At 43.7% G+C, this 22,457-nt stretch overlaps 1 protein-coding gene across 3 annotated transcripts in view; it reads right to left on the bottom strand.

Moving 5' to 3' along the window:
• The window catches only part of HDAC9 (histone deacetylase 9), a 980,770-nt gene that overhangs the window by 133,134 nt on the left and 825,179 nt on the right, over positions 1-22,457 (bottom strand). For all 3 annotated transcript variants that reach the window (XM_075315376.1, XM_075315378.1, XM_075315377.1), the window contains one exon: positions 10,991-11,147. In XM_075315376.1, the coding sequence (XP_075171491.1) occupies positions 10,991-11,147 (157 nt within the window). The remainder of the gene's footprint in view (positions 1-10,990; positions 11,148-22,457) is intronic.

The following is a 22,457-nucleotide window of genomic DNA, read 5'->3' as shown; positions in this document are numbered from 1 at the left end:
GGGAATTTATGGATAAATGATTAAAAGAGAATTAAATTAAATGTGTTACCAAATTACCTATGCATTGGCAACTAAGCTTATAAACATTAGGACTGTGGAGACAGTTGTAACTGGAGTCAGAGTGTGGAAAACTCACAGCGAATGGAAAATCCTTACCGGTTCCCTAGCCCTGCAGTCTACAGTGGTGTGGATACACTGATTCATAAGAATTACCTTTGGAATTATATTATTATATTGTTATAATAATTATTTTCTTTATTGTCATCTATCTCTTGAGTTGGACAATTTTTATTTTTATCCACCTATGGGAGGTCCAAAGGTAGTAGTTGCTCCCGGCCCTGGTGCTTGGGTATGCCTCTGTCACATAAGGACATATCATCATTGTAAATGTAGCGGGGCCAGGGTGCAGACTTTGTATTGGATCCAGGAGCAAAAGTTACACCCATTTCCCAAAATTGAGATAAAATACACTTTAATGAACATAGGAGCAGTGAGATAGGTAGAAAACTTGTAGGCCCCAATAAAAAATTCCAAGTGGGTCCTCAACTATCACTAGTCTTTAATATTGTTCTTCTTATATGCGTCAAAGGGACATTTTGGGTTCCCCTAGGCCCCAGAGCTCAGATACGAAATCAACCCTTAGGGCTTTCTCACAAAAGTGTAAAAATTAGACTAGTGCAACCCGATAACAAATGGAATTGCATTTGGACCCATGTTATTCAATGAGGCAGTGCAGATCGGAGTTCCTTTACTCAGCTGTATTCGGCATGAGAAAAATATCAAAGCACGCTGCAACTTGACTCCAAAATCGGTACAATGGGTGAAAAAAATTGGATGTCATACAGACCATAAGTATGGCATTTGATTTTTACAAATACATTACAATCCTGTGAGATGGCAAACTGTAATTGGTCTTGGAAAAGATCACTAGCTGTAGAGTAAAAAAACATACATCACACGGATGAGAAAAAAATTGTACCACTTTTCTGGATGAGAACGGGACCAATTTTTTATATGCTCATGTGACCCCATAGCCTTACACAAACTATATGACGCCCCTGTATAGGACATACTAAAGGAGTTACTGTATCTGGTGAAAGCCAGTTATCCATAGGAAAGGTGCTTGTTGATCTGTAAATATCCTATTGCTCGGACCTGCACCTATGGGCAGAACGGGGAACTTTTATACTTGATTACAATGGAGAAGCAATGTGCATGAGGGAGCTGAGCTCCATTTATTTATTATGGAGCGTTATCTAGTAGCCCAATTGAGAATGAATGGAATGGCGGTCAGCCAGCCAACCTGCTAAGTTATTTTATAATGATGATAAAAGTTATCCATTGAAAATAAATGTTCCCCAATCTGACAATCGGAATGGGTCCTGGTGGTGGGACACCCACAAATCTGCAACTTATTACCTACGGGTAGGTGATAACCAATAGTGTACCGCTAATGGTGGCAGACCACTCCACTGCTATGGGGCCTGGGAGACTGGGGAGCCCAGTGCTAACGCTGGAACTGGGCTCCCCCTGCACATCTTTCAACTGCAACTGCATAATTGATGCAGATCCAGTTGAAAGGAATGATGAGGAAGAAGCGTCAGCGGATGCTTCGTCCTTCGCCATTCTCCCTGTGTGTCTGATGTCTCAGCGCACCAGGTGTGATGACATCATTATTTCGGAACTGTAGTACACACCACAAGGTAACAGAGACCATAGCAGTGGGTGAATGGGGAGAGATATATTTTTTTCAATCAATGAGTACTTTGTGGAGGACATCAAACTATTTGGAGGATTATGTGTGGGCCATTATACAGCTTGGAGGACTGAGTGGGAGCCAATTATACTATATGGAGGGTTGTGTGGGGTCCATTATAGTGTATGTAGAGGCTTGTGTCGGGGCCATTAAACTGCTTGAAGGGTCGTTTGGGGGCCATTATACTGTCTAAAGGTTTTTTTGGGGTCCATTGTACTGTCTGGAGGATTGTTTGGGGGCCATTATACTGTTCAGAGGCTAGTGGGGGCCATTATAATCTGTGCAGGCCTTTTAGGATGCGTGCCCATGATCAGTGTTTGCAGCGTTTTGGACGCAGCATGCTTCAGCTGTGTCTAAAACACTGCATTATATAGTACAAGCATAATGGCCGGGATTTCTAGAAATCCTGTGCCCACTGTGCTTGTTTTTTCCACAGCAAACACTGACCTGTGGAGCATCTTTCCAGACTGTAGTATGCCGCCCCTGCAGCGGACCGAACCGCTCGGATCCGGGGGTGGTGATCATTTGTGGCTCGAGGGTTTCCGGACCCGGGGGCTTAGGGGCCACACTCAAATGTAAAGGGGGTATTTACAGGGGAACTGATATAGTTTGTGACGCCACCCATGGTGTGCTGTAATTGGGAGTACCGCCGCTGCCGTTGGGAGTACCTGGGGTGATGGAGTGGGGCAGCTAGGTGACGTTGCCCTCCACAGGTAGGGGTAGGCCACGGGACTATGGATGGTGATGCGGGGACATGGTGCAGGGGTCAGTCAGGTACTCACTCAGCAATGAAGCAGACGCTGACAATTGGGTAAACCAAGTCTCTGGATACCGCTGCCTCTCAAGGAGAGCTCGTCAGGGTCCCGTCCACTGCAGTGTTGACAGTGGTCTGTAACCTGCCTCCTGGCACTAAGTTTTAGATTGTCCGTTGTGGCTCAGTAGCTTGGAGCTATTCGAACCCCGCTTCCCACTGTGGCTAAGTGAAAGAGCCTGCTCTCAGGAGCTCACGCTTGAGATTTCAGTGAGCTGCTTGCTAGCAAAGCCCTATCCCCCTTGTTGCGCTAGTGCCCCGATCTCTGAGCTGGTGGGAACAGTCCATAAAGGCCCTGTCCTCCGCAGGTTAATTGCCGGGTTGCCTAAAGCTTCTCCCCGACCTAGGGTCCGTGTACCCCGTCATGCCTTCGGATCCGGACTGGTGATAGGACCAGGCTGCTGACCGTCCTCCTTGACGGGTCCCAGGCATCTAGCCTCAATTGACTGCGACCGGGGGTCTGACTCCAAGGTCCACTCCACCGTTTCCGACCTAGTTTACTTCTCCCCTGGGAGCTCCATCTCCCAGCTTCCTCAGAGCTCCTCACAGATCGAGGGCTACCACTCGACTGACTTGACACCTCCCACCTCCCTGCCTGACCACTAGGTAGTGGCCCTATTCCTGCTTAAGCAGCCCACTGGTGTGCCTGACAGGTGTGGTGCAAGGTGTATCTAGGATTTGTGAATGCTGATGGAGGCAGCACTGCAGGATAGAGACCCAGAACCATGGGGGGTTGAATACTGCACGTGGAGGGCAGTTTGTGCAGTACCCTGTGATGACCTCAATAGTCCAGGGGCGTCACAGTAGCATGTCAATTGTTTGCTGTGGATTTGCATGTGTCCTCTGTAGGGAGAACACAAGCGAAGACCGCAGCGTACTGAACTCTGATCGTGGGTAAAAGCATCTGCAGTCTCCTGCGTTCTCCTGCGGAGGAGGCTTGCGGCCCCGCAAATCAGGACCTGCTGAAGTAAGTCCTGATCGTGAGCACATAACCTTATAGTGTGAAGATTTGTGAAAGGGCTATTATGCTGTATGGAGGCCCAGTATACTGTATGGAGGACTGTGTGAGGGCTATCATACTGTGTTGGGGTCACTATGGGGTTATTATACCTTGCGTGGGCTACTGTAGGATCATCATACTATGCGTATGCAGGAATTTACTGTGGTGATATCTTTTGGTGTTTGGGGGACAAATTTGTTGGCATCATACTTTATGGGGGACATGAAAGGAGTCTTAGTGTAGGAGAACACTATGGGGCTTCAATAGAGGCAAAACTACATCGTAAGGACCGCAGAATTAAGGGGGTATGTTATTCTGTACTTCCGCTGTATATTATTCTTTTCTTTTGGAGGTAAGCCGAATTAGAACTTCTTCTATGGGGCACAATGATTTTTATGTCGGTCCATGGTGATATCTTTTCACTGGTTAACTAATTTAGGTCCATGCCATTGGATAAAAGAAAAAAATAATACTTATTACAAAAAAATACCTTTCTTTACATTTTAATCATGGTTGTCCTTTTAGATAGGCTCTTGGGAAACTATTGGGCACCACATTCCATCTGAACACAAAATCTGTCCATATATGGTGAGATGTTCCACAAACAATGTCATCTGCTTGTGTTTGGAACCTCTGCTGCACTTGTGTAGTCAGCGACACAGTATGCAGGCAATCCTTTCCGTTCACATCGTTTACAGCCTTTATATTCTCTGTATTGACCTTATACTACATAACTGGTAAGGCAGAAATAAGAGGCAGTATATGGCCAGTATAATCCCTATGGAGAAAACCTATTTGAAGAAATTGATTAGAGTTGTTTGCTCCATGCTTGACATGTTGGTATCTAAACATCAAACTTTTCAAAACATTCTTTTAAAGTTCAAAGTCAGTTTTTGGCAGAAAAAAATGGAAAATGTTATACCACAACATATTCGTTCTACATTAAGACTGTGAAGTTTGACAGAGCTCTGGTGCAATGTGGCACATGTACTGATGCTCTAAATTTATATCACGCCATGCACTAAATTAATCATTCAACTACATTTAAATGGTCAGAGACTTAACACATAAAAAAACGGAAATAGTAATACAGTCTTGGCTTTCTTTACAAATGTACATAATATAAATCATGTAAATGAAAATAAATAATATACTAAGAATTAAACAATTCATTAAATGCATAAAACTGCATATGTTTAGAACAAAAGTACACATGCACAGCATCAATGATGTCTTCCATTGTACTAGATAGAAGATATGTTCATCTTCAAGGAAAACTGCTTGTATTTGTCTCCCTCTAGTGAGCAAGCACATACAACACTGATAGGTCAAAAATAGCTTCAGATCTTTTTGGTTCCTCCTCATCGAAACATCCTGCAAATATTTGTTAACCTCTAAAAATGTTCAAGGTTTCTGAAAAGATACTGAAAATGTTTGTTGTGTCTAAAGAAACCAGTAACATCCTACTCAAAGAACATCTAAAAATATAAATGATGCGAGGAAGCAGTAGAATAAGGGTCTAAGGAAGTGTCCAATGGTGCTAAGATTATCTACGTCTTCTTATTTGGGCCAAAAACAACAATAAATGAGTTTTACTCTACTGTGGGGATTTTATGAATCAAATTTAGAGAAAAGTTATGCAAACCCTCTTTGTCTCCCTTTACGTTCATTGATTTCCCTGTTCACAGTGATCACGATGACTCAGATTTTACAAATTGTATACTTTCCGCTAGGGGAAATGGCTGCTCTTCTGCCAAATGCAGATCTGAGTTTATCCTGATAACGTAGACATCTCACATTACAAGGCAATTGTGTATCTTAAAGGGGTTGTTGCATTTCTATATGGAAAAAAAACAATTAAAGCAAAAACAAGCAAGACACAGCAGCACATGCTGTAAAACAGACAGAAATAGTGCTCATCTCACTTATCCCCTGCCGATCAAGTAGTACTTTGTTTACATATGGCCATCATGTGACCACTGCAGCCAATCAATGACTGCCTTACTGGCTCTGTGTTGGGCTCCATTCCAGGAAGTTATGGGCAGCACGGTGGCTCAGTGGTTAGCACTGCAGTCTTGCAGCGCTGGGGTCCTGGGTTCAAATCCCACCAAGGACAACATCTGCAAGGAGATTTTATGTTCTCCTTGTGTTTGTGTGGGTTTCCTCAGGTTTCCTCCCACACTACAAAGACATACAGATAGGGACCTTAGATTGTGAGCCCCAATGGGGACAGTGTTGCTGATGTATGTAAGGCGCTATGGAATTAATAGCGCAAATAAATGAATAAATAATATTATTATGGCACATGAGCACTATGGCTACTGATTGGATGCAGTAGTCATTAGCTTTGCCACGTGTAAACAAAGATTGGTGGGATAATTGCTTTAGAGTGGAATCAGTGAGGGGTGAGGAATAGTAGAGGTGAGTTATGTTTCAGTTTATTTTGTTTTGTAGTATATACTTTTGGTGGTTTTTTTTTTCTTCCAGAAATGGGATAACCCTTTTAAGACTTTTCTGTAGATTAAAGGTCAAGTTCAAACATAATGATCATAAGAGGTCTCTGATGTCTCTTGTGGTGATATGTACATTTGAAGGGTATTATGAAATCAATCGGTATCACGCAAACCTTTGATATGTCTCGTCTTGACCCTACAGCTAGCAATATGGCATCCTGAGCTCCAGACTGTAATATCTGTGCCAGTTCCTGTCCCCTCTGTTTCTGCTTCGGCCACACTTGTTACAGGCAACTCATGACATAGACAGTCCTCTTTAATTACAGAAACTTTCAATACAGCTAAATCAAGGAGCTATGGGGTTAATTCTTGTTTGGTTTTGATTACGACTTCAAGACAGCCCTGGGCAGGACTATTCAGGGGCGCAGCACCCATAGCAGCAGAATACATGGCCACTGTGGGGCCCATAATAATTATTATTATTATTATTATTATTATTATTATTAATAATAAGCTCCCAAAATTCCCCCACCGTCATAATTTCAATGATATCGCCAATAGTGTTGAGTGAGTAGTTAAACATTCACTCTCGCTATGCTGTTAGCGAGTACTGTCCGTTACTCACATATTCGTTCCGAGTAGCGGGTGCAATGTAAGTCAATGGGAAATACTCGCTAAGTAGCGAGTAACTCGAAAGCCGTACTATTCGCTACTCACACGAAAAGTATGGCTTTCGGATTACTCACTACTTAGCGAGTATTTCCCACTGACTTGCATTGCACCCGCTACTTGTAATGAATATGCGAGTAGTGGACAGTACTGGAGACTAGGATGGGCACATTACTATAGGATGGGGACTAGGATGGGCACAGTACTATAGGATAGGGACTAGGATGGGCACATTACTATAGGATAGGGACATTATTACAAGGGGACAAGGATGGGAAACATTACTATAGGATAGGGATAAGGCTGGGGACATTACTATAGGATAGGGATAAGGCTGGGGACATTACTATAGGATCAGGACAAGGTTGGCACATTACTATAGATTGGGGACATTACTATAGATTGGGGACATTACTATAGATTGGGACAGTACTATAGGATGGAGACATTGCTACAAGGGGACAAGGATGGAGAACATTACTATAAGATGGGGGACAAGGATGGACACAATACTATAGATTGGGGACAAGGATAAACACATTAGTACAGGATGGGCACATTGCGATAAGATGGGGACAAGGCTGGGGACATTACTATAGGATGGAGATAAGGATGGGCACATTACTATAACATGGGGACAAGGATGAGGCACATTACTACAAGATGGGGACAAGGATGGGGAAAATTACTTTAGGATGGGGACAAGGATGAGCACATTACTGTAGGATGGAGACTAGGATGGGGCACAATACTACAAGGGGACAAGGATGGGCACATTAGAACAAGATGGGGAACATTACTAAAAGATGTTGGTCAAAATTTCTATATAGTGCTAATTGTAACACTATTAGTTACAAGAAAGGAATAAAATGTAAAAAAAAATATTTTTTTTTTATATATTTAAACAAAGAATGTGCAGATTTGTTATAATAAGCAAGTGAAAATGTTTAACCCCTTCACGACCATGGACGGATCTTTCCGTCATGGATCGTGTCCCGGTAATCCCCGCCCCCTGCCGCGGGCAGGCGGCGTGGATCGGCACACATATCAGCTGTTTTCAACAGCTGACATGTGTGCCTACATGTTCCGAGTGGAATCGCATTCCACCCGAAACATTAACCCCTTAGATCTCGCTGCCAAAGTCTGGCAGCGAGATCTATATGCGCGCGGCCATCTTTTTTTCTTACCGCCGCCCCCTCCGGACGTCACGTGAGTGATCACGTGACGTTCGGTGGTTGCCATCGTAGCACAGGGTCATGTGATGACGCCTGGTGCTAAGAAGTTTCACTTTCATTCTTCCTCGGAACGGAGCAGAGGAAGAAAGAAAGTGACTGAATCTGCTGATTACAGCGGTATAGCTGTGATCAGCAGATAGCGATCAGCAATCGGATTGCTGATCGCTATAGCCCCCTAGGGGGACTAGTAAAATAAAATAAAAAAAGTAAAAAAAAGTTTTAAAAAATTAAAAAAAAACCAAAAAACCTAAAAGTTCAAATCACCCCCCTTTCCCCCCATTGAAAATTAAAGGGTTAAAAAATAAATAAATATACACATATTTGGTATCGCCGCGTTCAGAAATGCCCGATCTATCAAAATATAAAATCAATTAATCTGATTGGTAAACGGCGTAGTGGCAAAAAAATTCCAAACGCCAAAATTACGTTTTTTGGTCGCCGCAAGTTTTACGCAAAATGCAATAACAGGCGATCAAAACGTAGCATCTGGGCAAAAATGCTACCATTAGAAACATCAGCTCGAGACGCAAAAAATAAGCCGTCACTGAGCCTTAGATCCCAAAAAATAAGAACGCTACGTGTTTTGGAAAATGGCGCAAAACGTGCGCCACTTTTATTGGACAAACTTGTGAATTTTTTTTAACCCCTTAGATACAAGTAAACCTATACATGTTTGGTGTCTACAAACTCGCACCGACCTCAGGTATCATACCCACACATCAGTTTTACCATATAGTGAACACCGTGAATAAAACATCCCAAAAACTATTGTGCCATCACACTTTTTTTGCAATTTTTCCACACTTGGAATTTTTTTGCTGCTTTCCAGTACACCATATGGTAAAACTTATGGTTTCATTTAAAAGTACAACTTGTCCCGCAAAAAACAAGCCCTCATATGGCAAGATTGACGGAAAAATAAAAAAGTTACGGCTCTCGGAAGAAGGGGAGCAAAAAACAAAAACGCAAAAACGGAAAGTGCCCCGGGGCTGAAGGGGTTAAAATCAGTATCCAAAGGTGTGTAAAAAAAAATTATATTACCGTATATACTGGCGTATAAGACGACTTTTTACCCCCTTAAAATAATGGCTACAGTGGGGGGTCGTCTTATACGCCGGATATACAGCGGTGACTGCAATATGTTAACAAAAACCGCAGATTCGGGGAGGAGGGGACCTGTTCCTGACCTTAGGAGGGGTGGTGCCTCCTCCCCGGACCTACGGAGGCTGTGATTGGCTGACGAACGCCGCTCAACCAATCACAGCCACTGTAATGTTCCAGCCATTTAAAATGACTGAAACATTGAAATCCAGCCCTGGCCAGTGCAGCTGTAGCACTGGCCATTGGCTGGAGCTGGGTGACCTCACTGGATCACCCTCCCCCAGCTCCAATGCTCTGATTGGAGAGATCGGCCTTGTGACCGATTTCTCCAATCACAGTGGACCTGTTGCCGGTGACCGCCCCCATCAGCTTCACTTGTCCCTGCAGCACGCCAGCACACTGAGCACAGTGAGTGACTGTACACAGTGCAATGGGAGGGCGACAAGCTCCGGTCCCATGCTGTTATGAGACCGGAGCATGGGACCCGGAAGTTGCCGCGCTGCCATTGCACTGTACGAAAAGCGTCCCGATCCGCCGCTGCCCTCCGCGATCTGCCACCTGTCTCCCCGATCTCCTGCCCGCACCCTCACCCCCACACCTCCCGATCCGCTGCCGCCGCCGCCCTCCATCTGCCACAGTGCCACCGCTCCCCCCAATCTGCTGCCCGGCCCCTCACCTCCGTTGGAAGTTGGGGGTCGTCTTATACGCCCAGTCGTCTTATACGCCGGCATATACGGTATATATGGTACCAATACAAATGTCACTTTGTCCTGCAAAGAATGCGGCCCCCCAAATTATGTTTTTTCCTCTGTGCGGTCCATACACCCAGCCGAGTTTGAGACCCCTGCTTTAGAGCAACACTTGCAAGCTGTATAGAAAAGAGCCCTCTTTCTGCATAGGAGACTGTCCACCTCTGATAGACTGGGAAAAATATTACAAATCTGTTTCTTCTCGAGAGAACTGGAGAAATTGAAGGGATTATTTTTATAAGAAATTTGTAAGTTTCAAAGTTTGCTTACTTTTACAAGCATTTTGCCATTGTATGCGATTAAGAAGATGAGACATCGCCTCTTAATCCATAGGAGACACTATTTTACAATAATTTAATATTTGCCAGTTAGGTTCACAATGAAAGAAGAATGTGATTTTATGGGAAATTTAACCAGTTGTGAAACTGTAAAATGGCTTTATGAATTTTATTTCTGCTGATCTTTGTGACAATCTGATTTCAAAGTGAAATGGAAAACATCAAGTATAAATGACAGAGCGTATTAGCAGTGTACTGGAAATATACTACACCATTACTCAACATTCTGGTCTTGTGGTGCTATATTTAGTTCATGTCCACATGTGTATAATATATACATTATTTCTGATGTCCACTCATGGACAATAGAAAGAATTGGTCACTCTAGATATCCACCAGAGACAATGTTTGTTTCCCATTTCCTTCTGATGGAAACCAACTGTATAGCGGAAGTGACATCTACAGGAAATAAAGGAGTACTACAAAGTATGTCATCAGTGCTGATGATGTCACTGATTTTGGTAATTTCATAAATTTGATTTTTTAAGCATTTTTTTCTGTCTCTAGTGTATTATTTTCAATCATATACAGCAACCAATCAAATCCAATCTTCATTCATCAAAATGAAAAGAGTCATCTAATTGTTTGCTGTAGGTGATATCAGTACTTTTCTTTGGAACATTTGTTTATTTATAAAGCCCAAGATATGGTCATTTTGAGCAACCAATCAAAACTTACCTTTGAATGCATTAGCTTTGCTAAAGTAAAAACTGCCCTGTGATTGGTTGGCTGCTGTTTTTTCTAAATTTTCGAGGGCTGCAATATATATTCATTTTTAAGCACTCATATTTACACATCAGGCTCTGTGATTCGGGTATTTGTGGTTTTTATATCAGAGTATTACTTTTATGAAGGTGACTGAACATGACGGTACTTACTCTCTTTGCCTCTATCCTTGTTCCGCGGGTGCAGAAGTTGCTGTTCTCGCCGGTGCCTTTCTGCTTCCTGTTCCTGTCTCTGTTGCTCCAGTTTGTGTTCCTTCTCCCTTTCTAGGATTTCCTGTTGTTGTTTCATTGCCAGTAACTCCTGCTGCAACTGTTATAAAAAAGGGGAAAACAATGTGTTTAGAGTCTAAAATACTTGATTTATATGTATCTACAAAGCAACAGGATTGTATCGATTCAGATTAAGCGCTTAACACAATGTTAGGATTCAACCCCAATTACTGTTTTCAGGGACCATACATTGACTCACTGTTTGCATGAGCCTGGATCAAGATGGATTACCCATGTTTCTCTACAAGAGATATGTACTTAAAGAGACAGGTAAAGTCTGCAAAAAACAGACAAGACCAATCAATCCTATTGCCGTTCGAGGGTGCATACTGTTGTTCGAGATGTGAGCAAGTGGCACATTTGGAAGCCCAGATACTGGATCTAAATGAGCAGCTGGCAACTCTGAGATGCATTAGCAATATGGAAAGGAGTGTGCTGCTCACTGAGCAGCAGCTTGCTGGGTCAGATGTGGGGGAGGATCGTAGTAGGGAGCGGCAGGACGGTGAGGTAGGTAGCTGGGTGACAGTTAGAAAGGGGGGTAAAGGGAAAAGTGCTAGGAAGGCTAGTCCTGAACTGACACACCCCAATAGGTTTGCAAACTTGGCAGATGAGGGGGATGTCATTACAGGGGTAGCATTGCTGCAGCAAGGCATGACGTCTGAACGCCAGAGGAGTGTCTGCTCCAGTAAGGGGGGGAATAGGAGTGCAGGGCAGGCAAGACAGGTACTGGTAGTGGGGGACTCAATTATTAGGGGGACAGATAGGGCAATATGTCACAAAGACAGGGATCGCCGAACAGTGTGTTGTCTTCCTGGCGCTCGAGTTCGGCACATCGCTGATCGGGTTGACAGATTACTGGGAGGGGCTGGGGAGGACCCAGCGGTCATTGTACACATTGGCACAAATGACAAAGTTAGAGGTAGGTGGAAGGTCCTTAAAGATGATTTCAGGGAATTAGGTTGTAAGCTTAAAGCATGAACCTCAAAGGTGTTATTTTCGGAAATACTACCTGTGCCACGAGCCACACCAGAGAGGCAAAGAGAGATCAGGGAGGTTAACAGGTGGCTCAGGAATTTGTGTAGGAAAGAGGGTTTTGGGTTCCTGGAGAATTGGGCCGACTTTTCAGTTGGCTACAGATTCTATGCTAGGGATGGGCTGCATCTTAATGGGGAAGGTGCAGCTCTGCTGGGGCAGAAAATGGCTAGAAGGTTGGAGGAGTGTTTAAACTAGGAATGGGGGGCGAGGGTATTCACTTTATAGAAGGGGAATGTAGTGCAGATAGTGACCAGGGCACAAGTAATGAAATTGGGGGTGGTACGGGGGGAAGGGTTAGGACAGTTAATACAGTAAGCAGGAATACAGGTACAGAGTCATACGTAACGTGCATGTACACTAATGCCTGAAGCCTCACAAATAAGGTGGAGGAATTAGAATTAATATTGTTGGAAGAAAATTATGATATAGTGGGGATATCAGAGACATGGCTGGATGAGAGCTATGACTGGGCTGTTAATTTACAGGGTTATAGCCTATTCAGGAATGACCGTACAAATAAGCGAGGGGGAGGTGTGTGTCTATATGTAAAATCATCCTTAAAACCCATCCTGCGTGACAACATATGTGAGGGTACTGAGAATGTAGAGTCCCTATGGGTGGAGATAAGGGGGGGGAGAATGAATAATAAAATACTGATAGGGGTGTGTTATAAGACGCCGAATATTATGGAAGAGGTAGAGAATCTCCTCATAAAGCAAATTGATAAAGCAGCGAGTCTCGGAGAGGTAATTATTATGGGGGACTTTAACTATCCTGATATAAATTGGGGAACAGAAACTTGCAGTTCCAGCAAAGGAAATAGATTTTTGATAACAATGAAAGATAATTACCTTTCACAAATGGTACAGGACCCCACAAGAGGGGGAGCACTACTAGACCTTGTACTAACCAATAGGCCAGACCGCATATCAAATATACAACTTGGGGGTTACTTGGGGAATAGTGATCACAAAATAATAAGTTTTCATGTATTCTTTAGTAAGATGTCTAGTAGAGGGTCTACAAGGACACTAAACTTCAGGAAAGCAAATTTTAAACGGTTGAGAGATGATCTTAGTGCAATAAACTGGGATGATGTACTAAGTAATAAAAGTACACAAAGCAAATGGGAGACTTTTATGAGCATCCTGAATAGGGCTTGTGCAGAAAATATACCCTATGGGAACAAACATGCTAGAAATAGGAGGAAACCCCTATGGCTAAATAGAGCTGTAAGGGAAGCAATAAAAGAAAAACAGAAAACCTTAAAAGAATTAAAGAGGGTAGGTAGTGATGAGGCATTATATAATTATAGAATATTAAATAAAATATGTAAAAAGCAAATTAAGTTAGCTAAGTTTGAGACAGAGAGACTCATTGCGAGAGAAAGTAAAAATAATCCTAAAATATTCTTTAACTACATAAACAGTAAAAAACTGAAAAGCGATAGTGTTGGCCCCCTTAAAAATAGTCTTGGTGAAATGGTGGAAGGGGATGAGGGTAAAGCCAACCTGCTGAATGACTTTTTTTCTACGGTTTTTATACAAGAAAATGCCATGGCAGATGACATGACCAGTGATACCATAAACTCACCCTTGAATATGACTTGCTTAACCCAGCAGGAAGTACGCCGCCGCCTCGAAATCACTAAGGTTGACAAATCTCCGGGCCCGGATGGCATACACCCCAGAGTACTACAGGAATTGAGTTCTGTGATAGATAGACCATTATTTTTAATCTTCTCAGATTCCTTAATAACAGGGTCGGTACCGCAGGACTGGCGCATAGCAAATGTGGTGCCAATATTCAAAAAGGGGACGAAAACTGAGCCGGGAAATTATAGGCCGGTAAGTTTAACCTCTACGGTTGGTAAAATCCTTGAGGGTTTCTTGAGAGATGCTATACTGGAGTATCTCAAGAAAAATAACCTTATGACAGAGTATCAACATGGGTTTATGAGGGATCGATCCTGTCAAACTAATTTGATCGGCTTCTATGAAGAGGTAAGTTCAAGTCTGGACCAGGGAAATGCAGTGGATGTTGTGTATATGGACTTTTCAAAAGCTTTTGATACGGTGCCACACAAAAGGTTGGTACATAAAATGAAAATAATGGGGATAGGGGAAAATATGTGTAACTGGGTTAAAAACTGGCTCAGTGATAGGAAACAAAGGGTGGTTATTAATGGTACGTACTCGGACTGGGTCTCAGTTCATAGTGGGGTACCACAGGGGTCAGTATTGGGCCCGCTTCTTTTCAACATATTTATAAATGACCTTGTTGGGGGCATGCGGAGTAGAATTTCAATATTTGCAGATGATACTAAACTCTGCAGGGTAATCAATACAGAGGAGGATAATTTTATATTACAGGGAGATTTATGTAAATTGGAGGATTGGGCTGAGAAGTGGCAATTGAAGTTTAATGTAGATAAATGTAAGGTCATGCACTTGGGTAGAGGAAATAACATTTATGATTATGTACTTAATTGTAGAACACTGGGTAAAACAGACACAGAAAAAGACTTGGGTGTGTGGGTGGATGGTAAACTTCACTTTAGTGGACAGTGTCAGGCAGCTGCTGTCAGGGCTAATAAAATAATGGGATGTATTAAAAGAGGTATAAGTGTTCATGAAAAAAATATAGTTCTACCTCTGTACAAGTCACTAGTGCGACCGCACTTAGAATACTGTGTACAATTCTGGTCACCGATATATAAGAAGGACATAGCTGAACTGGAGAGGGTGCAGAGAAGAGCGACCAAGATTATTAGAGGAATGGGTGGGCTGCAATACCAAGACAGGTTATTAAACTTGGGGTTATTTAGTTTGGAAAAACGAAGGCTTAGGGGGGATCTAATCACAATGTATAAATATATGAGGGGACAGTACAGAGACCTTTCCAAAGATCTTTTTACACCTAGGCCTGCGACTGGAACACGGGGGCATCCGCTACGTCTTGAGGAAAGAAGGTTTAATCATAATCACAGACGAGGATTCTTTACTGTACGAGCAGTGAGACTATGGAACTCTCTGCCGCATGGTGTTGTAATGAGTGATTCCCTACTAACATTTAAGCAGAGCCTGGACGCCTTTCTTGAAAAATTTAATATTACCAGTTATGTATATTAGATTTTATGACAGGGTATTGATCCAGGGAACTAGTCTGATTGCCGGATGTGGAGTCAGGAAGGACATTTTTTCCCCATTGGAACTTGTTTGCCACATTGGGTTTTTTTTTTTGCCTTCCTCTGGATCAACATGTTAGGCTACGGGTTGAACTAGATGGACTTAGAGTCTCCCTTCAACCTTAAAAACTAAGGTTTACTATGATACTATGATACTATAAAAAATAAACAAAATTTAGTAGGAAAAGTCGCCATTACACAATATGTAGGATGACTATCAGTACTGTTTAACTTTTAGGCTAGGTTCACATTTCCGTTTTGAATCAGTCACATGCGTTGCTTGACGCTTGTGACTGATGCGTTGTACAATGATGACAAGTATTAGAATTCATTATCGGACTCCGTTGTAAAAGAGAGAGCGATCAGCTGATCGTTCACAATAGCTGGCCGGCTTTTGAGAGCGAACAGATGATCTCCCGGCAGCCGGCTAATGAGAGCGATCAGCTGATCACTCACAGCAGCCGGCCGCCGGGTGATCAGCCGATCGCTCACAGCAGCCAGCCGCCGGGTGATCAGTCGATCGCTCACAGCTGGGAACAGGTGAGTGTGTGTGTGTGTGTGTGTGGGTGTACATGCTGAGTGTGGGAGGGGGCGGAGCCGAGCAGGGAAGTGTCGGGCTCCCTGCACACGTAGCCAGGGTAAATATCGGGTAACTAAGCAAAGCACTTTCCTTGGTTACCCGATATTTACCTTGGTTACCAGCGTACACAGCTTAGTGCTGACTCCTTGCACATGTAGCCAGGGTAAATATTGGGTAACTAAGCAAAGCGCATTGCTTAGTAACCCGATGTGTACCCTGGTTTGTGTGCAGGGAGCCAAAGAGAGCATGCGCAGCGAAATCCTACGAATTGCGCTGCTCAAAAAACGTTACACTCTGCGTTCCTGCCGCCCGACGGTCAGTCGTTCCACGACTGATCAGTCGGGCGGAGGATGCAACGCAGCATCATTAGTCACAATTCGCCGCTCATACAAGTCTATGGGAACAACGGAATCCGCCAAACGGATTCCGTTGTTTACCGGAGCCGCGGATTGTGACTGATACAAATTGACGGAAGTGTGAACCTAGCCTTATTTTCAGTGGTAGCTAGTACTAGGTAAAGCAGATAGATGAGGGCTGCCGCCCCCAGCTTTCTGCTTTACCTGCGCTGGTTATTAAAAATAGGTGGGAACCCACATAATTTTTTTTTATCTTTTGAATTTGTTCACAGCAGGATATAGGCATCTTGCGCATGCAAGATTGGCTGCACTGCAGCCTTTCAACAAAGTTTATTAGCATACGAATAGTATCCAAATGCCAAACTTGGACACAAACTTATTTTAAAAGTTTGTGTTCGAGTACGAGCCCCAGACATCCGGTGTCCGGTATGAACCATAAATATACCATTTAGGTTTGCTCGTCTCTAATCATCAGCAAAAAATAGTGATGGCAGTCTGAATTTTATCCATATTCAATGCGGTCAGGCGCCAGCCATACTATGGAGTCTACTGCCTTATTTCTTTTATAGAATCTGAACAAAACCTTATAATGTTTATATATAAAAGTGTGGTACAGTTACAATATAACTAGGATGTTGTAGAGAAGCCATAGTAGGGACATGGGCATTGGAAATGATTTTCTATTGCCAACTTCCACTATCGCTAAAACCTGCTCTTTCCCATCTAGCAATAAAAGAGATGTCCAGACTTTTAAATAATACAATAAAGACATGGAAGAATTAAATCCAGGCATATCAGCAATACGAGTGCTACACAGAGCCTAGTAACTTGAGACCAAGACAGTTATTAGACTGAGAATCTGTCATTTATGCACACAGCATCTTCAAAGGAAGAGAATGGGGTCTTTAGTGCCACCTACTGGAAGTAGTAATCCCATAAGTAATTATTAATTGTTGAAAGGACCTTGCCAATCGAGTTAGGACACAAAGCTAAATCGAACACTATTGGCGCCAGAATGGCATCTTTCTCAAGGTAAAAAAAAAAAAATCACATTTGTGTTTTTACCTTGATAAAGTCAACAGTGGGTACTGAAACACGTTGAAATGAAAAAAACCCTTGCTTTCACTCTCCAGATCTCCTCCTTTTCATGATATTCTCTGCTTTGCCAAACTGCTAACTGGACAATACTGTTCTCAAGCTATAGAGCTGCAGAAATGGCAAATCAGGCTTCTACATGTGTGTCCTCACGCAACCCCAATAGGTGACACTACCATCATCCTCACCCCTACTTTGTTCCTCACTATACTGCACTATTTCTGCATGTTTGTCCCATCCCGATCTTTCCAAAGACTCCATTTTTATATAGCAGTTAAGGTGTTCTTCACACTCATCATGAAAGTAGGAAACTTAGGCGGGCTTTACACGTTGCGACATCGCTAGCATCGGCTAGCGATTCCGAGCACGATAGTACTCGTCCCCGTCGCACATGCGATATGTGGTGATTGCTGCCGTAATGAACATTATCGCTACGGCTGCTTCACACGCACATACCTGCTCAGCGACGTCGCTGTGACTGCCGAACAATCCCTCCCTCAAGGGGGAGGTGCATTCGGCGTCACAGCGATGTCACTAATCGGCCGGCCAATAGAAGCGGAGGGGCAGAGATGAGCAGGACCTAACATCCTGCCCATCTTCTCCCTTCCGCATTGCCAGTGAACGCAGGTAAGGAGATGTTTGTCACTCCTGCGGATTTACACACAGCGATGTGTGGAGCTGCAGGAACGACAAACAACATCGTACCTGCGGTCGGACTGACATTATGGAAATGAACATCACTACACAGATCACTGACTTTCGACGCTTTTGCGATCATTTATCGTCGGACCTACGATTTACACGTTGCGATGTCGCTACCGGCGCCGGATGTGCGTCACTAACGACTTGACCTCGACGATATTTCGGAAGCGATGTCGCAACGTGTAAAGCCCGCCTAAGTGACTTGTTGAGAATCCTTCGATGGGTGGTCTAAAAGTAAAGTTTCTCTTAAGGAGACCACTAAACTGGCAAAGGGACATTTATGGCAATGTAATGATCCTCGTGAAATAGAAAATGTATAGAGGAAGAGATCAGGATTCTAGCGCCATCTATTGGGAGCAGAAATTCTATAGGTCAATATCGACCCTTGAAAGAGCATCACAACATGGTTTAGGATACAAAGCCAAACCAGACTCTTCATTCATGTACAGCTATTTTGGGGGTTTCTTGCTCCTCATCAGTGCAAAGCAGAACTATTTGCACCCCTATATCTCATTTGTGATTCTACATAATGGCACTGATTTATATCTTGTGGTGCTACTAACTCTATTGTCTAAACTGTATTTAAAAATACACCATTCTTTTCCATGTTATTCATACAAACATAGTAAATAATTTACTGATTCTCTAGGCAATGTCTAGTTGTTACTGAATTACGGTAATTAAAAATGCAGCTTGAAAAATCAAATAGAAGAAATTCGAGCAAATAAACAAATAGTATTTCCATAAGATGGATAAACAATGTCATCATTTCATTCTATAGAAAAGCTCAGACCACACCAAGTTCACTGCGATGGAGACATTAACCTGTCCAGTGCCAGGGCAATGGGTGGTACACTGTGTCACATACATCCCCAGCAGCTCATATTGCAAAACCTGAGCTTTCTTGGAAATCACATTTCTTTGTAAAGAACTTAATGGAAGCAATGCCCCGGGGAACCATTCACAGTCAGTTGTAAATGTTCTTAAGAGAAACATTCCTAGTCACTCTTTTCCTCTTTGGATAACAGACAAGAAGAATGACAATGGAAGCCCTGTTAATATAAGAAATCTACTCAACTATGCAGGAAACAGATTTGCTGAATTAAAGAAATCTGCTGCCCCATTGCTTGCTTAGGGAGGGTGGCTCTGGGACAATTTGACCAAAATAAAAAACAATATTAACCTTTAAGAAGGAGAAGAACATTAATCATGCACCGAGCGGCAACCCAATGGAAATGCGAAATTGTGCATAGTGAGTCATAATGTAGGATGTGACCTCCACAATGATGATGCTAAATTCCACACTGTACAAATGGAAGGATAAAACTATAATTCCCAGCATGCATTGACAGCTGCAAAATACAATTCCCAGAATGCACTGAAAGCTAGAATGCCTCCTGCCCTGAGACCGATGCCAGAGTAGCCCCCAGGCGCCAGCACAGCTTCCATATGTACCTGCTGAAAACTATAATGAAGCAGATCCATCACCTTTCTGCCTGCTCATATTTTATAAGAGGTCACAAGTAGCCAGATGAAGTGATGGAGAAGATATTACTTAAAGGGAACCAATCACCAGGACTTTCGTATATAACCTAATGCCAGTGCTATACTGGCACTATCAGTATGATTCTATACATACCTGTAGTGGTCAGCTCGGATGTATAGGGTTTGAAATGTTTGAAATCCAAGAAAGTAAAGTTTATAAAATCATCAGCTTCTTGAGTGACAGCAGCTGAGTATCAGATAATATCTGGGGGGTATTCATAGTTATCCCCTCCCACTGTTAGAATTAGCATAAGTATTATACAATCAATTTAATTTTTGACTTGTAGGACCTGTGCTGAGGTCATACCTGTTACGAGGAGGACCCAGGGAAGCGTGCCAAGATGGAAAACGGACAGCTTCCGCCGGTCAAGGTCCACTGTGCGGTGTAAGGGACCGCTGCTATGGTCAGGAAAGAGTGAGCGGGTTGCTACTAGTGATCGTCTGGAATGTCACAGACGATCTATGTACACCGGTCCGCCCTAACCCCTGAGGGTTGTATGACGCGGGCTTCTCGATCGGTGTACCTCTTGCACGGGGACGCACAGAGGTGCCTACGCACGTGTGCCAGCGGGAGTTACAGAATATGGCACGAGGGTAGCACAGAGGTGCCCAAGCACGTGTGCTTTCAGTAACCAGGTGAGTCCGGTGGAGACTCGAGGAGCTCACCTGGGACAGGAACACGGCCTGTTGAAGGAGATACTGCCGGAGCAGCAAGGCAGGAACACGGGCTGCAAACCAGGTGCTGCCTAAGCAGAAAGGGCCAAGCCCACAATAGACAATAATGCCTGAGCAGTGGCGTGGCAGCACGCTGCCAGACATCCAAACATAGAAGGACGGTCACGCGCCGCCATGATGGCAGGGGGAGCTTTTAAGGAGGTGTAGCTCCACCCAAGGGCGGGCGCGAGATGGGCGTGACCCAATCAGGATTCGTGACATCCTGGCCCAGCCAGTCAGGATTCAGCACATCACCAGCCTCGACATCGGGCCGTGTGATATCAGTGAGCGAATCAGAAGACGTCATGTGGAGCACATGCTCATCTTCCTGCCTCTGGGTCATAAAGGCGGGATCCCCGGTTTCACAATGTGCAGAGACATGAGAAGTCTTGCTGCTTCCCTGAGCATCTATTCTTTGCACACTGCGCAACCTCCCAGAGCCTCTGTGATGCTGAGCAGGAGAGCTCGTGGCAGGCAAGGGATGGGAGACCGCTCCATTCCTTGCAAGGGAAGAACCACTAGGTGTCACCCTTCTGCTGTGTCTCTGAGGAGGCAACTCCTGCAGACTGTGCAGTCTCTCAGACCTTTGGCGCTGCTGAGCAGGAGGGCTCGTGGCAGACAAGGAATGGGGGACCACCTCATTCCTTGCAACAAGAGAGCCACGACGTGTAACACATACCCATGGGACCAAAAGGGCCGGGACCTCAGCTAACAAAGCTGATACCAGGAAGCAACATGTTTCTTCAAAAAAGTTAGAGTAGAATCTGGGGCACTGCTTCACACACTTGTTCTCCTATTATAAACTCAGTGTCCTTAGCCAGCAGGCAAAAATCAATGTCCGTAGCAGACAGGCCAACATCGGTGCTGCTCTGGGGTGCTCATTTCAGAAAAGAATATATTCACATGAGCTTTTGAAGGAAAAATGGCACTCACCAGTTCTTGCTGTGCAGGAGGTTCTTTATTCAAATGTGGTGGTTACATACATGGGGCTGGCGGGGAGGGAAAGGACCACCCGACACGTCAGACGATGGCCGTTTTGCACTTACTCTCAGTGCTTCAGTTGGTTCACTGAGAGTAAGTGAAGCACTGAGAATAAGTGCGAAACGGCCGTCGTCTGATGTGTCGGGTGGTCTTCTCCCTCCCCGCCAGCCCCACGTATGTAACCACCACATTTGAATAAAGAACCTCCTGCACAGCAAGAACTGGTGAGTGCCATTTTTACTCCAAAAGTTCACAGCAACATGTTTCTGTTGGCAGTGGCCCTGCCCCTTCTGGTCACATGGGTATGACCTCAGCACAGGTTCTGCTAGTGAAAAAGTAAATTGACTGTATAATACTTCTACTAATTCTAACAGGGGGAGGTGATAACTATGAATACCCCCCAGATATTATCTGATCCTCAGCTGCTGTCACTCAAGAAGCTGATGATTTAGAAACTTTATTTTCTTGGATTTCAAAACTTATACATCCGAGCTGACCACTAAAGGTATGCAGAGAATCAGCCTGATAGTACCAGTATAGCACTGGCTTTAGGTTATATACAAAAATCCTGGTGATTGGTTCCCTTTAATTGCATCACCTTTGCTAGGCTTCTATAGTCTGTTTGCCAGATCAGCTCATCGATGGTGTATTAAAGGTAATCTATTATCAGGTTTAGGCCAAATAATCAGCTAATGAGACAACAGCTTAATGTAGCCTGATTCTAGTGATGTGTCATTTACTAGGCAGCCTGCTGTAGTTTTAATAAAAGTTTTATCGGCAATAGATTATCAATAGAGGACTAGTAAACCTGCTGCCATGTAGTGATCCATTTTCATAATCTCGGTATACCCTCACGCTCGCCATTGATTGGCAGCTTTCTTTCTATGCACAATACACTGAAAGGTGCCAATCAGTGGTGAGGCTGGTTATACTGAGCTCAGCCTTCAGAGAACTGGTATACCTGAAAAGCAGTGATGGTCTCAAAACTCCAGTAAGTAGCTCAATACCTTGCTAGAATCAAAGTCTCTGCTCTGACACCATTCTGCTCTCAGATGCTATAGCAAAAACCTGGTGATCGATTCCCTTGAAATTAAGAATTGTATAGTAATCTGAAAATGCAGTCTACTGTACTATATAGAAATCATACCTGTGATA

Source organism: Anomaloglossus baeobatrachus, chromosome 6, assembly GCF_048569485.1.
Source record: "Anomaloglossus baeobatrachus isolate aAnoBae1 chromosome 6, aAnoBae1.hap1, whole genome shotgun sequence".
Lineage (NCBI taxonomy): Eukaryota > Metazoa > Chordata > Amphibia > Anura > Aromobatidae > Anomaloglossus > Anomaloglossus baeobatrachus.
This window is presented reverse-complemented; position numbering and strand designations above follow the sequence as displayed.